General features: G+C 35.6%; 4 protein-coding genes, 1 long non-coding RNA gene and 1 other non-coding gene across 6 annotated transcripts; 4 read left to right on the top strand and 2 right to left on the bottom strand.

The window, feature by feature from the left end:
• Positions 1-16: 16 nt before the first annotated feature.
• Positions 17-3,374, bottom strand: LOC104716667 (SH3 domain-containing protein 2). The gene is made up of 10 exons (XM_010434086.3): positions 3,066-3,374; positions 2,474-2,587; positions 2,324-2,393; positions 2,038-2,189; positions 1,691-1,792; positions 1,374-1,574; positions 1,211-1,273; positions 935-1,087; positions 609-683; positions 17-508 (listed from the first exon to the last, which is right to left on the bottom strand). The coding sequence occupies exons 1-10, from the start codon at positions 3,123-3,125 to the stop codon at positions 392-394; spliced, it is 1,107 nt and encodes a 368-aa protein (XP_010432388.1). The 5' UTR covers positions 3,126-3,374; the 3' UTR covers positions 17-391.
• Positions 3,375-3,411: 37 nt separating this feature from the next.
• LOC104716665 (small ribosomal subunit protein eS1y) lies at positions 3,412-5,304 on the top strand. The gene is made up of 7 exons (XM_010434084.3): positions 3,412-3,591; positions 3,722-3,769; positions 3,851-3,956; positions 4,211-4,348; positions 4,454-4,639; positions 4,720-4,920; positions 5,018-5,304. Exons 1-7 carry the CDS (start codon positions 3,581-3,583, stop codon positions 5,114-5,116), a joined length of 789 nt encoding a protein of 262 aa, XP_010432386.1. The 5' UTR covers positions 3,412-3,580; the 3' UTR covers positions 5,117-5,304.
• Positions 5,305-5,903: 599 nt separating this feature from the next.
• On the bottom strand, positions 5,904-6,470 carry LOC147935752 (uncharacterized). Its single transcript, XR_015568912.1, has 2 exons — positions 6,328-6,470; positions 5,904-6,226 (listed from the first exon to the last, which is right to left on the bottom strand). It is a non-coding gene; the product is annotated as an uncharacterized LOC147935752 (long non-coding RNA).
• Positions 6,471-8,649: 2,179 nt separating this feature from the next.
• LOC104716664 (GATA transcription factor 3) lies at positions 8,650-10,266 on the top strand. The gene is made up of 3 exons (XM_010434083.3): positions 8,650-8,923; positions 9,184-9,480; positions 9,583-10,266. Exons 2-3 carry the CDS (start codon positions 9,190-9,192, stop codon positions 10,123-10,125), a joined length of 834 nt encoding a protein of 277 aa, XP_010432385.1. The 5' UTR covers positions 8,650-8,923; positions 9,184-9,189; the 3' UTR covers positions 10,126-10,266.
• An 897-nt stretch (positions 10,267-11,163) lies between these two features.
• TRNAE-CUC (transfer RNA glutamic acid (anticodon CUC)) lies at positions 11,164-11,236 on the top strand. Its single transcript has one exon. It is a non-coding gene; the product is annotated as a tRNA-Glu (tRNA).
• A 131-nt stretch (positions 11,237-11,367) lies between these two features.
• Positions 11,368-13,213, top strand: LOC104716663 (NADH dehydrogenase [ubiquinone] 1 beta subcomplex subunit 9). Its single transcript, XM_010434081.3, has 6 exons — positions 11,368-11,625; positions 11,740-11,781; positions 12,343-12,424; positions 12,552-12,607; positions 12,718-12,793; positions 12,919-13,213. The coding sequence occupies exons 1-5, from the start codon at positions 11,494-11,496 to the stop codon at positions 12,757-12,759; spliced, it is 354 nt and encodes a 117-aa protein (XP_010432383.1). The 5' UTR covers positions 11,368-11,493; the 3' UTR covers positions 12,760-12,793; positions 12,919-13,213.
• The last annotated feature ends 157 nt before the right edge of the window (positions 13,214-13,370 follow it).

Genomic DNA, 13,370 nt, shown 5'->3' with positions numbered 1-13,370 from the left:
TGATCATTTGCGTTAATTTGATAAAAAAAAAAAAATAATCACTTGTTTATAACATTTTAAGGTGTTATCAAATGAAAGTAAATTGAACAAAGAAAGGTCACAAATAAGACCCAAAAGAAGAACTGTATACACATATGAAAATAGATAAGAGATTTGGCGTTTACATCAAATGCCAAAGAGAGGACCTAAAAATTGAACACTAGCAGATTCAGAAAATCGCAGAAATCCACATCTCTGATCCTCATGAACGTTAATTCAATCCCAAAATCTGTTTCGCCGGTAAATCTTTCTCCCTTTCTTTTTCTTTCTACAGAACACACAACTCTTCTACAGAAGCAACTCAATTCCATTACCAATAGCCACAACAAACGACGATGTTACCATTGAATTCTCAGAAAACTTCGGATACTTTGCTAGCAAGAACTCGTTCCCGTCTTTCAATGTACTCGTAAGGGAACCAACCGGCTCTGCCTTTGCATTCACCTTCTGCCCATCCGCTGCCTGTAACCTGATAGGGACAAACAGACAAATGGGGTTTCAAACAAACACTCTTGAACTAAAGGAGACTTTGTTTGTTTTCTCATGTGGGAGTTGGTTTACTATCGAACCTTTCTAACAACAACATATTCACCAGTTGATAAGCTCAGCTCGACATCTGTCACACCGTGATATGGGAACAAGACCTGAAAACGTTTTTAAAAGGGGAATAGTATGTTACAATGGCACATCAAACGAGGACCAAAAGGAATCTTGATGTAGCCTGCCTGTCTTTCGGTTCTCTAATCAGAAACACTTTATCTACATCCAATGCATTCGTAGAGAACTTATAATCCTATTATCTCTTTGAAATTGTTACCACCAATGTAAACAGAAGTTTTAACTAGGTCTTTTGTTAAAAAGGCACTAGACATCATTATAGACCTGAGTGGCATACCTCTCCTAAGAAGTAACCCATGCTATCTGTTGACGTGTCATGCATCTGAGATGCAAACACTCCATTAGCTTCCTCATATGATGGAGGTGGCGGCATACTTTCTGCACTCGAGGGAGTAGACGGAGCTTCTATACGTTGCCTCTCAGATGCCATCTGTAGGTTCAAGAATGTTCAATTTTTCCCTTAGTTGACTCGTATAATGATAAACTGGCTATTCGACAAGAATACTATCACTATGACAGAATAATGAAAGCTGTAAAAGTGATGCACACCAACCTCTCCTTCGAGCTGATCAAGTATTTGGAGGACTCTTTGATGGTAGGCACGTTCAGATTCAACCTGAAATGAGGAATGAACAATACAGTTGTTTCAACAAAGTACATATAGGTAAGTAAAACAAAGTCGACCTAACAATAGAGCTTGCAACCAATTGCACTACCATTGAAAGAAGTCGCTCAAGAGTCAATTTTTGTTGTTGATCCTCAACGGAAGCTAAAGCAGAAGCAGCTTCCTTCCCCAGTATTGTCATATTTGATTTTAAGTCGTGAAGTTTTGCTTCAGCAGATTCGAGTTTCATCAGGATGTCAGGATTACCTTGAGACTCTCTCGCCTTTGCTTGACGTCTTGCAACTTCTGTAGCCTGTTTATATCAGACCATGAGTAAAATTCTATCACGGTAGTAATAACAAATGCTAGTTCTAAAAAGAGGAAAACACCCATATTTCTATGAATGATAATCAAATTCCTTCATGGTACCTGAGCTTCAGCTTCTTGGCGCATTCTGTCATAACGTTGAGCAAGATGTCTAGCATCCTCCAACGGGGCTCCCAAAACCATTGCTCGTAGTGGCTCAGCAACCTAAGATTTAAATATTAGTGTGATGTGATTATAGTAGTCATATAAAGAAAGATCCAACCAAGTAAACACCATGACACTTATTGACTCGAAGGTATGTAACAAAAAAAATCCAGATTAAAACAATAGATCTTCCCATAAATGGCAGTCATTCCACTAGCAATGACAAGAAAGCAATTCTTTGTGTATTTCTATCACATACACAAGTTATGTACTTGACACATTGGTGGAGACTGAGAAAGACAAACCTGTGTACCAAGAGCCTTTAACATATTTCCACGCTCCTTCTCCATTTGTGCCCGAGCACGCCCATAGCTCAGTGCAGCCCTTATTAATACGTTACCATTTGTACATGTATTATCTGAACCATATTTCCTGCTATCCTCCGACAGTTTGGTCCCTGAGGAACAATGAGTGCACAATGAAAACCATGCCTGTGAGCCAATTCAAGTCTACAACAGCCATAAAAAAAAATATATATATATATATATATATATATACAAAAAGTTAACAATCAAGTGCCAACAAAATCACCTATCTCAACTTGTTTTGACCCCGTGACTATATAACCTTCCACACCACGAACAATATCCCTTTGGTAATGCTGAAAACGAAGAATGCATTGAGTCCAAATTAAAAGTAATCAAAACATCAAACTAGTCAACGACGGTATATAAGAAAAACCTTGGCAGCACGGGTGGATATGTAAAGCTTTTCTAGCTTCTGATGCTGATTGAGTTCTGCTTCATCAGATAAACCAGAACCGTATCCTCCTCCTCCAAACTGCTTGAAGACAGCCTTAACCATTCAACAAAACTAAGTCAGTCTACCAATTAACCTCAAATTCAAGAAACAAACCTCCTGATCTCATGGTAGCACTAAGATGTTAATCTAAGACAACAAAATCATTCAGTACCCTCAACATATCAATCAATTTTTGATCTTGATATATAAAACTATCTATGCCAAGCAAATCCTAAATGGCCCTTTTGACAAAAACATCAAATTTGACTGAAACTTCCCCAATCCAGAAGGGATTATACCCATTCTAACATTGAATCAAATTATTAATCACACACAGATCCAACTACCCATTAACTCCAAAAACACCGATCCGAAAAGAAAAAAGCTTCATCATCATCACATTATTGATTGATTCACCAGAAACTAACGAATCAACGTAATCACAAAAGAGAATACAAAATCAAAAACCATAAACGATAAAGAAACAAGATCTGAAACAGTTGGGCAAAACAAAAGTTAAGAAATCTATCACCTGCTGCTGTCTCGCAACTTGTTCTCTCAATCTGCTAGCTTGTTTTCTAATTGCTTCCATTGTGTTCACCTGGTCAAGAGCTCTTTACAAATTTCGTTCTTTCTTTCTTATCTCCGTGTTACCTTCCTTCCACTTTCGAGCTTCCTCCGATTCACCTGGAAGAAGAACTTACCGAATGAAAGAGAGATTCGAAATCGTCAAAAATGGCGTTGTTGAAGCTCTCTCTCTTCTTTCGAACACGACGAAACCAAACTCTCTGTTTCGAAAAGAAGGGTTCAAAAAGGCTTTTTAATTGGGCTTTCTAAAACTATTGGGTTTTTAAAATCAGATCCATGCTTTTAAGTTTATGTCAAGTCAAAAAAAAAAAAAAAAAAAAACTGAACGATGCAAAACCCTAGACATATATAAATGAAATGCCAGTGAATTAGGTTATTCTCTCAGTTGTTGAAGCCGCTTCTTCATCTTCTTCTTCTTCACTGTAGCTCGGCGTCGCTACCATCTGAAGATCCTTAACCATGGCGGTCGGGTAAATCTCTCTCTCTCTCTCTCTCTCTCTCTCTCTATCTCTTCCTTCGATTATGTATCGTAATCTCTCATTTGATTGTTTCGACTTCGAGTATCATGTACTGATCTATTGTTATTTTCCGATGTTACAGTAAGAACAAGAGGATTTCGAAGGGTAGGAAAGGAGGAAAGAAGAAGCTGTGAGTAACTTATTCCCTGAATAATTATTTATGATTTCTGAATCTAATCAGTGTATTGAGAAACTGTAATATATGGTGCAGTGTTGATCCTTTCTCCAAGAAGGACTGGTATGACGTGAAGGCTCCTTCTTCATTCACCAAGAGGAATGTTGGGAAGACTCTTGTCTCCAGGACTCAGGGTACCAAGGTAATGTCTCTTATGTCTATTACTAGCACTGGAGCTAGATTAGGGTTCACTGTACATTTGCTTGAGAGCATAGGGATAGAGAATAGTCATTTGCGTAATGTTAGTTGGAGAGATAACATTTGCCTGTGTTGTCTTTTGTTGTTGGGATTCTAGGAATTGCAAAATGTGATAAGAGCATAGTGAGGGTTCTTTTAGATTGATCCCTTTGTTCAAATCTGACTTTGTTTTTTGGATGGTCTTTTTATTGTGAATAGATTGCCTCTGAGGGACTGAAGCACAGAGTGTTTGAGGTGTCTCTTGCTGACCTTCAAGGAGATGAGGATAATGCTTACAGGAAGATCCGTCTTAGAGCTGAGGATGTCCAGGGAAGGAATGTGTTGACCCAGTTCTGGGTAAGTTTTCAGAGACGACCACCCCTTGCTTGTTTTATTTGTTGTTTGTTGTTGTAGTTTGTGGCATTTTGAAACAATTTACTGATTTAATTCTATGATTTGTAGGGTATGGATTTCACCACAGACAAGCTAAGGTCATTGGTGAAGAAGTGGCAGACTTTGATTGAAGCCCATGTTGATGTGAAAACCACTGACGGTTTCACCTTGAGGCTTTTCTGCATTGCCTTCACAAAGAGACGTGCTAACCAAGTGAAGCGTACTTGTTATGCTCAATCCAGCCAAATCCGTCAGGTAATTACATTACATTATCATAATGTGTTCATTGGTATTGTCTATTTTCTGACAGAAGATTAATTTCTTGATCGTTGTAGATCCGCAGAAAGATGAGTGAGATTATGGTGAAGGAGGCTTCATCTTGTGACCTCAAGGATCTTGTTGCCAAGTTCATCCCAGAAGCCATTGGAAGAGAAATTGAGAAGGCAACATCAAGCATCTACCCATTGCAGAACGTGTTCATCCGTAAAGTGAAGATCCTTAAGGCACCCAAGTTTGACCTTGGAAAGCTCATGGAGGTAAATTGAAACACATTAATGTCGTCATTGTTAAATGTCTTGGTATAGCCATGGATACAAATCTGATCAAACTTTGTTATTCTTGTTTTTTCTTAAGGTGCATGGAGATTACACAGCAGAGGATGTTGGTGTGAAGGTAGACAGGGCAGCTGATGAGCCAGTTGCTGAGGAGCCAACTGAAATCATCGGTGCTTAGGGGATTATAGATTTGTTTGTTTTTCTTGGCATAAAAATTAAAGAACCTATTGTTATGTCGCCATTGATATGGTGTCTTTTTGGTAAGAGCTCTACTTCAGTGCGACTTGTTTTGGACTCGTTTTTGATGGCTGAACTTTTATTACTCGTCTTGTTTATTCTGCTTTTATATTATGTTTCTTAGCAGTATTTTTCGTTCCTGGATTTGCGTAAGTTATATTAACATCATAGTAGAAAAAAGAAACAGTGACTACGTCTAAAACATTAATGAAAATTTTAAATCCATATATTGTTGTCAATGGATTTTGAAATAACCAAGTATCAAACCATTGGCCATTGTGTACTTAACTCTTAAAATATCGATTTATGAAACTAATAGTTCATCATGTTATTGTGGAACAAAATAGCGAAATCTGTTAATTATACATAATTTAAGCTCATTGTTGTGTATTTTGTGTAATGCAATTAGCATTTCTGGTTCTTTCATTTCTATCACAGTTTTCTTATATCGTGTCTTTGATGCGAATAGTGATCAGTTGTTTGGTCTGTCGAGGACTTAGAGATTTATTTTGACTATATGCTTCGTGATGAATGATTACGTTGTTTTGTCAATATGTAGTGGTTCAAATGGATTATGATTTGTTAAAACTGAATGATTATGTTTTTTGTCTTTGTTTTTTTTTTTTCAGCTAGTGTTATTTTTATGTGAAAAACAAAATTCATTTGGAACAATCATATTTGCGTCACTAAAGAAGAATGAGTTTGAAATTGAAATAACACTAGTGAAGTTTGATTAGGTAAAACTTTATTTATAGCTGAGAGGGGATACTAATATATTACAATTTTTGCCTAAATATATAGATAATACATGGATCACTATTCACTAACTCAAAAACCACATGAAACCATCTCCCATTCTATTGACGTCAAAAATGATAAAAACTACAACATGTTTTATAAACGAAGAGAATGGGGGAAGAGTGATGATGCGTGCAGAATCGACGAATAACAAGGAAAATGTGACACGTTCTCCTTTCCCCCCATACGCTCTCGTCACTTCTCACCAGCCTGCTCCGGTGCTCCCTTTTTAAAAATCTTTTCTGTTTTTTCCCTAATTTTACAAAAATGAAATATCAGCTAAAAAAGAATGTTCCTTTACCAAACTTTTCAAAAATAAAACTTTCAAGCACACATAAAATTTGTGTATACTACAAGGGGAGGTATTGGTTTAGGATTTAGAAAGAATTTTAATGACTTTATGTTCTTGCTGATTTTTAGAATCATAGAAAATTGAAAGTTAAAAATGAAAGATTCTAAGAGATTGTTTAGGAAATTTTTTAAAATCTTGCTGATTTGTTTTTTCTAATCTTGTAAGATCTTTCTATTTGATGAAAGAGTTTTTATGACTTTTGTTATGAAGGAAATGATATAAAATTCTAAACCAATAATATAAAATTTGAATTCATTAACAATCCAAGATTCTTTTGTTTTACTTGAATTAAAACTTTTAATAACACTAGATTTATCAAGATTTTAGATAACTTTTTACAAATCCACAACCAATAACACCAAATTTTTAAAGAGTTTTAAAAAGTCTTGATTGAATAACAACATATTTACCTAACTTTTAAAGTCATTAAAATTTTTTCTAAATCCTAAACCAATACCTCTCTCTAAGTGATTGTGACGACTCTTTTGAAAAAAACCAATCCCTAATTTTTGTCCCAAGGTCAATTATGGATACAAATAACATCTATATGCAGATTCTTAAGATTGTGTTTAAATGTAAAATCAACGAACGAGCATATAAAACATTAAAGATATTTAAGATAAGAAACAAAAAGATCTCAAATTAAGACTCTGGTTTTTAAAGCAGCAAATAAAAGTTGTGGTCTCTTTAATATAAGCCAAACTAAAAATGGAAAGATTGCATAGTTGTAAAGAAAGTAGTACATTTTGATACTGATTTCATTTATATATATGTATATTGGTCAGGATTTAGCTATAGTGGTTGCTTTGGTGAACTCCACTCCACTCCACCGGTGGCATGCATCTTCTCTCCATTCCCATCACTACCACAACCCACACTTCCCTTTTTTTTTTTTTTTTTTTTGCGTCGTGATAGGTATAAAAGAACTTTATTTATGCTGTTTTCGGGTTGAGTAGTGTTTGAATCCAATTTGAATTGTACACTTCTTTAAAAAATTCTAAAATTTTAGATAAATTTTTGTGTATTTGGAAAATTTGGTGAATTGAGGTTCGGTAGAGATTATATTATTCGGTTTAGCAAAAATCCGCTTAATCCAATGATACGTCAAAGAATAAAAAAATCAACATGAAAGTTGTTGTTATGGTATGAAAATGTTTCTATCGGAATACTATTTTCTTGTTTTGGTTACCTAATCTTATATCTCATGCCTAAAATAGCAGAACGGTTCACATATTCCATTAGCGACTGCATGGCAATGTTTGTTATATAGCATAACTGCGTAACATTTGTTTGTGAGTTGTTACAAACAATGCTAATATATTATTATTTTTGTTTCTAAGAGTGAAAAAAAATGTTGCCTTGCGCTAATATGTTATTAGACTGAATAGATGTACTAAATAATAGATCGTTAGAATTTGTATTTCATATATAGAAAGATTAAATTGTCTGGACGATGTGTTTTAGAAAATACAAATTCAAAAGTCTGACTTTTCTTAGAAATTAGGATGGTGACATTGGTGTACATGTATGTAATCATGAATATTATATATTCATGATTACATACATCATGTGGCGAAGTAAAATTCTCATTTCGTTAACAATTGCATCTCAATATTTAGTTAATTTCTGACGCAATATGGGTCAGTTCTAACGTTTTAGATTGGATGATATAAATAGAATTCATGATTTAGTAATGTTATGACATATTCTGGGTAACTTATTAGTTTCAATATGGATCTCTAGATATAGAAATTTCTTAAAAATTAAGAAGAGATCACGAGTTAATCGGTGAACAGTATTAACATATTCATCTTTGACCGTTGTAAAAAAACTTGAATGTTTCACCCAATGGTCAACCCTTCTGACAAGACAAGGTAAATTGGCATCGACCAAGGGCATGATATAACCCTTCACAATAATTAAAGAGATATTATAAAAATCAATCAAAATTTTGTATTGAATAATGTGAAAGAAACAGACCTGACTTATCAATATGTGACGACGAAGAAGGATAAGCCCAAGCCAAAGAAAGATCCACGTAAAGAACTCAATTGATTAGGTCCAAAGAAAACTCAAGAAAAGAAATCAAACAAAATCCTGACGTGAAAATACAAAAATCTTAACCTTTTTCTTGTTTTCCCCTTATGAAAACAAAATCCATATATAATAAGCAGTAACAAAAACAAATGGATTTAGACTTAACCCTTGTTTATTTTTTTTATAAAACTGATCCACGGTTTGGAGAAAATAAAGTAAAAAGAACACATCGTTTTACACCAAAATGAAGAGGCAAATAAATAAAGAAGACGAAAAGAATTGATTCTGTGACACCAATCAAAGTATCATTCGTGAAAGAAGATTTTGTAATATCCCAGAAACAAAAAAAAAATTAGGAGAAAAGGAAGAAAAAAAAAAAAGCTTTAACTTTTAGAAATTGGAAGCACAAACACAAAAACACACAAAGTCTCTGTTTTACCTTTTTAACCCCTAGAAGAATCGTCCTTTAACTTCAGTGCCCCCTCTCTTACTTTTCCCATCTCTCTCTCTCTCTCTCCTCTGTTTCTTCGCCATTCTCTCAGCTTTTCTCGCCTTTGTCAGGTAAAAAGATACGATGAGCACATCCCATATACCTCTCCCCTCTTCTTATCTTCTTTCTAATCTTTCGAAACTTTGCATGCGAAGACGATTTTGTTTATCATAAAAGTTTAGCTTTTTAGCCATTTCGTTTCCTATATGTTTACTTGTGTTTATGTTTTGTGTATTAGTGGTCCTTGTAATATAAATATAGCTAGTGAGAATTAAAGATTATTATGTCAAGTGAAACTTAAAAACAAAAGATTCTGTATGTGTTGTTAAAGAGTGAAATGGAGCTGTGGACAGAAGCTAGAGCCCTAAAGGCAAGTCTAAGAGGAGAGTCTACTACTTCATCTCTCAAGCATCATCAAGTGATTGTCTCCGAAGATTTAAGCCGAACTTCTTCTTTGCCTGAAGATTTCTCTGTTGAGTGTTTCCTCGATTTCTCAGAAGGTCAACAACTTAAAGAAGAAGAAGACGAACTTGTCTCTGCTTCTTCTTCACAAGAAGAACAAGAACAAGAACAAGATTGTGTCTTTAGTTCACAACCTTGTCTCTTTGATCAACTTCCTTCTTTGCCGGTAATTTAGAGGCTTCTTTTTTCTTTTTTTTTGCTTATAACTAAAACAAAATTTGTTTATTTTTTCTGATTTTTTTTTTTTTTGTTTGTGAATTTTTTTTAGGATGAAGATGTGGAAGAGCTTGAATGGGTATCTCGTGTTGTGGATGATTGTTCTTCACCAGAGGTTTCACTTCTCTTCAAACAAACCCACAAAACCAAACCAAACTTCTCATCTCGAATCCCGGTTAAACCAAGAACCAAACGGTCTAGGAACAGTCTAACCGGAGGTCGTGTTTGGCCACTCGTTTCAGCCAATCATCAACAACATGCAGTAGCAACAGAGAAGTGGAGGAAGAAGAAACAAGAAACAGCGGCCGTTGTGTTCCAACGAAGATGCAGCCATTGTGGAACAAACAACACGCCACAGTGGAGAACCGGTCCAGTTGGTCCCAAAACGTTATGTAATGCATGTGGAGTCCGGTTTAAGTCAGGTAGGCTCTGTCCCGAGTACAGACCGGCGGATAGTCCGACGTTCTCTAATGAGATTCACTCGAATCTTCATAGGAAGGTTCTTGAATTGAGAAAGAGTAAAGAGTTGGGTGAAGAAACAGGTGAAGCTAGTACTAAAAAATCAGACCAAGTCAAATTTGGCAGCAAGTGGTAGATAAGACTTAGGTAAAACCTACTTTTTTGTAACGTTATCTGTTGTAGTCTTGTAATTTAACAACTTGCTTCATAACAATTGAAGCTGTTTCAGGAATTAATTAGTCTTTATAAGAAAAAAAAAGGTTTTCTGTAAACAAAATCATGTTTTTTTTTTTTTTTTAATGATGTAAGACCACCACCACTACTACTAGTACTTAGAATGATTTTGGTCCATGTGTAGTGGCTTATATAGACTTTTTGAAGTATTTTTGCAAAAATAAATGCCAACACTTTGCGTATACCGAATGAAAGAACCATTTAAAACATTCCACAATAGATTATGATAAGAGTAATTACTTTACAGGTCGAATACATTGACTAGTTGTGCTAAGTTTAGAGAAACTCCATCACTTGTGCAAGCATAAGATGTTTTCTAAGTTTATGCTATAGTGACAACATGATTCATCACACTATACACATATATCACTTCCCAGCACATGTTACCAGCTTTAATTTTCTACCTACGAGTTCTTAAATTATATCAACTGTCACATAAAGATTTACAATAGAAGGACCACACAGTTCCATGGACCCTTTGGTCAGTACTCAGTAGTTTCCTAAGTGTTTTTTTTTACTTCTTTCATAAAACTAGATTTCAATACAAAAGTAGCTTTCTCATGTGCTATCTCCTTTCTGACCTTCCCAACCCAACCACTGATCCGAAATCCAAATCTTTAGATCTTCTATTTCGAAGAAGCAATAGCAAATCTTAACTTTCTGATTCATAACATCATCAACCAAAAACATTTCCAATCAAGGTTCATATATAGCGCCAATATATAATATTCCAACTATAAAAGCTCCAAACTAGTGAAAGACAAATAAAGAGCATTATCATATATATCATAAAGTCTATGTTACGTTACCTTAATACTGTTTACTTCAGATTTGAATCTTACAAGATCTTTGATTCTTGAAGTAATGAAGCATATAAGAAAGTCTACAATCTTGTTCTTCAAATAGGTTAGATAACCAAGTTCTATGACTATGTCAACAATCCGTTGTAGTCTAGCTGGTCAGGATACTCGGCTCTCACCCGAGAGACCCGGGTTCGAGTCCCGGCGACGGAGTTTATTTTTTTCCCTTTCTTCTCTTTTTTTGATTTTGGTTCGACTAATTTAACCAGCATCTATTTCATGTTTCGTGAACCCATTCCATGTATGGGCCCAATCACAGGCCCAATAAATATATATTTCTTCTCTTTCCCTCTGACTGATGCAGAAGGTTTGGCTTTGTTGGAAAAAGGGGAAATCAGATAGAGGAAGGGGAAGAGTGTAAAGAGAGAGACTCGAAATCAATCGGAATCAGATAAAAAAAAAGAAAAACAATGAGCGGAGTTTCGACGGCGGCGTACTTTGCGCGGCGAGCGGCACAGAAGGAGAGGGTTCGAATCCTGTATCGCCGTGCTCTTAAAGATACTCTCAATTGGGCTGTTCATCGCCATATCTTCTACAGGGATGTAAGTCTTTCCTCTCAGATCTCCCGATTCAAGCTTGGACTTTTGTTTTTCCTTGTTTGTTGTTTCGTCGATCTCGCATTTTTAGGTTCTGATTTCAATTGATTCCTTTTGTAGGCTTCTGATCTGCGTGAGAAGTTCAATGCCAACCAAGATGTGGTTTGTTCTCTTCACCTTTCATTTGATTTGACTTTAGAGATATGAACATAGCCTATGTAAGTGTGTTCGGATGATAAATTAAGGATCTTTTTTTTTTTTTTTTTTTAATGTGTGGAGTCTGCTACATTTTCTCCGGCTTAGTTGTTTTCTTTGATACTATCAAATAAGTGAATGTGTGAATGCTTGTTTCACAGATGTTTTATACTGCTGCAAATGGCTAGGAGATTAGAGAATCGAAAATAATAAGGACTCATCTTATAATGTGATTTTGTGTTCGAGTTTGTATATCCATCCACTCATGATCATTACAATAGGGAACTCTTGCTTCCTAATCCATTAGATTATGATTTTATGTTTCGATGCATTCTATGTAATGTATGTTTTGTTGAGATTAAGTAAATAGTGCAAAACTGGAGTTGAGAATCATATAGGAGCCAATATAGATTGAGGGTATTCTTACAACTGTTGACACAATGACAACGTTGGTGTACATTTGCGTTTCTCATCTTTGTCTCTCATTGTGTGTCTCTTGCTATGATTCTTCTATTGGGGTGCTTCTAGGAGGACATTGACAGAATCGACAAACTGATCGCTCATGGTGAATCAGAATACAACAAATGGCGGCACCCTGATCCTTATATCGGTAAGCACCTTTACCCATAAATGAATTGTTCTTGATGTTAGGAACAAGTGTTTATTAGCTCTTTCTCACATGAGAGAACTTTATTTAGCGGTCCAAACCTCCAAATGACCCATAATTTCTGTTGTAGTTCCATGGGCTCCTGGTGGCTCAAAGTTCTGTAGAAACCCGACTCCGCCTGCTGGGGTAATTTTTCGTTCTAAACAACATTCTATCACGTCCTTTGTAATGATCTCACTTTCTTCTTCGCAAGTGCTGATCCTCTTTTTGTGTTTGTGTGTGTGTGACTGATGCAGATTGAGATTGTGTACAACTATGGTCTAGAAGACAACCCATAAACCTAGCTTCCATGTTTTCATACCCATCAATAAAGTAAGTTCAGAGGATCATACCAAATGCGTTTATCTTTATTCTAGTAAATGTCCCTCGATATATCAAAATGTCGCAGTGGAACCACTTAGACGTTGTGTTTCAATGGTGTTTGTTATCTATTGCAGATTTGAAGCATCCAGTGGCTATGGTTCAGCAGATAAAATAACTACTTTCAAGGTTGAAACCTTTGATGGACCGATTGTTGTTTTTTAAGAATGTTTTGTTCCAGTAAGAGAATCCTGTTTCAACTTGGTTTATATTTCTTCACATAAAACACTTCCAGCTGCGCTTGAATCATGGAATGTTCCGACCATGAAAACTTGTCACTAAAACATCAAAAGTGTGTTCTTTTTCTTACCTTGATGCATGTCGAATACCCGACAGTGAATAGTATAACTAAGATCTATCGGTTTTTCAACACCCAAGATTGTTTTTTCTGAAGTAATGTTTGGAAATGAGATGGGCTCAAAACCGAACAAGGTCCACTTACTCGTTACAGTCTGTGTGTTTTTTTTTTTACTTCGGCTGCCATGCCTGAATGCCTCATTGTTTATTTTTTAATCAACCTTTTCACCGT

The sequence above is a fragment of the Camelina sativa genome, chromosome 10 (assembly GCF_030686135.1).
Source record: "Camelina sativa cultivar CO46 ecotype springtype chromosome 10, ASM3068613v1".
In the NCBI taxonomy this organism is placed as follows: domain Eukaryota; kingdom Viridiplantae; phylum Streptophyta; class Magnoliopsida; order Brassicales; family Brassicaceae; genus Camelina; species Camelina sativa.
The sequence above is the reverse complement of the archived record's forward strand: the minus strand, read 5'-3'. Positions and strand labels throughout refer to the sequence as shown.

What these genes read in the sequence shown, in the direction of transcription:
- LOC104716667 (XM_010434086.3), bottom strand. Translation starts at nt 3,125, where the DNA reads ATGGAAGCAATTAGAAAACAAGCTAGCAGATTGAGAGAACAAGTTGCG. An exon ending in AAGTTGCGAGACAGCAGCAG is followed by an intron (nt 2,588 to 3,065) that starts GTGATAGATTTC and finishes TGAATGGTTAAG; the next exon opens with GCTGTCTTCAAGCAGTTTGG. An exon ending in GCCAAGAAGCTGAAGCTCAG is followed by an intron (nt 1,575 to 1,690) that starts GTACCATGAAGG and finishes TGATATAAACAG; the next exon opens with GCTACAGAAGTTGCAAGACG.
- LOC104716665 (XM_010434084.3), top strand. An exon ending in AAAGGAGGAAAGAAGAAGCT is followed by an intron (nt 3,770 to 3,850) that starts GTGAGTAACTTA and finishes TATATGGTGCAG; the next exon opens with TGTTGATCCTTTCTCCAAGA. An exon ending in ACCTTGGAAAGCTCATGGAG is followed by an intron (nt 4,921 to 5,017) that starts GTAAATTGAAAC and finishes TTTTTTCTTAAG; the next exon opens with GTGCATGGAGATTACACAGC.
- LOC104716664 (XM_010434083.3), top strand. Translation starts at nt 9,190, where the DNA reads ATGGAGCTGTGGACAGAAGCTAGAGCCCTAAAGGCAAGTCTAAGAGGA. An exon ending in ATCAACTTCCTTCTTTGCCG is followed by an intron (nt 9,481 to 9,582) that starts GTAATTTAGAGG and finishes AATTTTTTTTAG; the next exon opens with GATGAAGATGTGGAAGAGCT.
- LOC104716663 (XM_010434081.3), top strand. Translation starts at nt 11,494, where the DNA reads ATGAGCGGAGTTTCGACGGCGGCGTACTTTGCGCGGCGAGCGGCACAG. An exon ending in GCACCCTGATCCTTATATCG is followed by an intron (nt 12,425 to 12,551) that starts GTAAGCACCTTT and finishes TTTCTGTTGTAG; the next exon opens with TTCCATGGGCTCCTGGTGGC. An exon ending in ACCCGACTCCGCCTGCTGGG is followed by an intron (nt 12,608 to 12,717) that starts GTAATTTTTCGT and finishes TGACTGATGCAG; the next exon opens with ATTGAGATTGTGTACAACTA.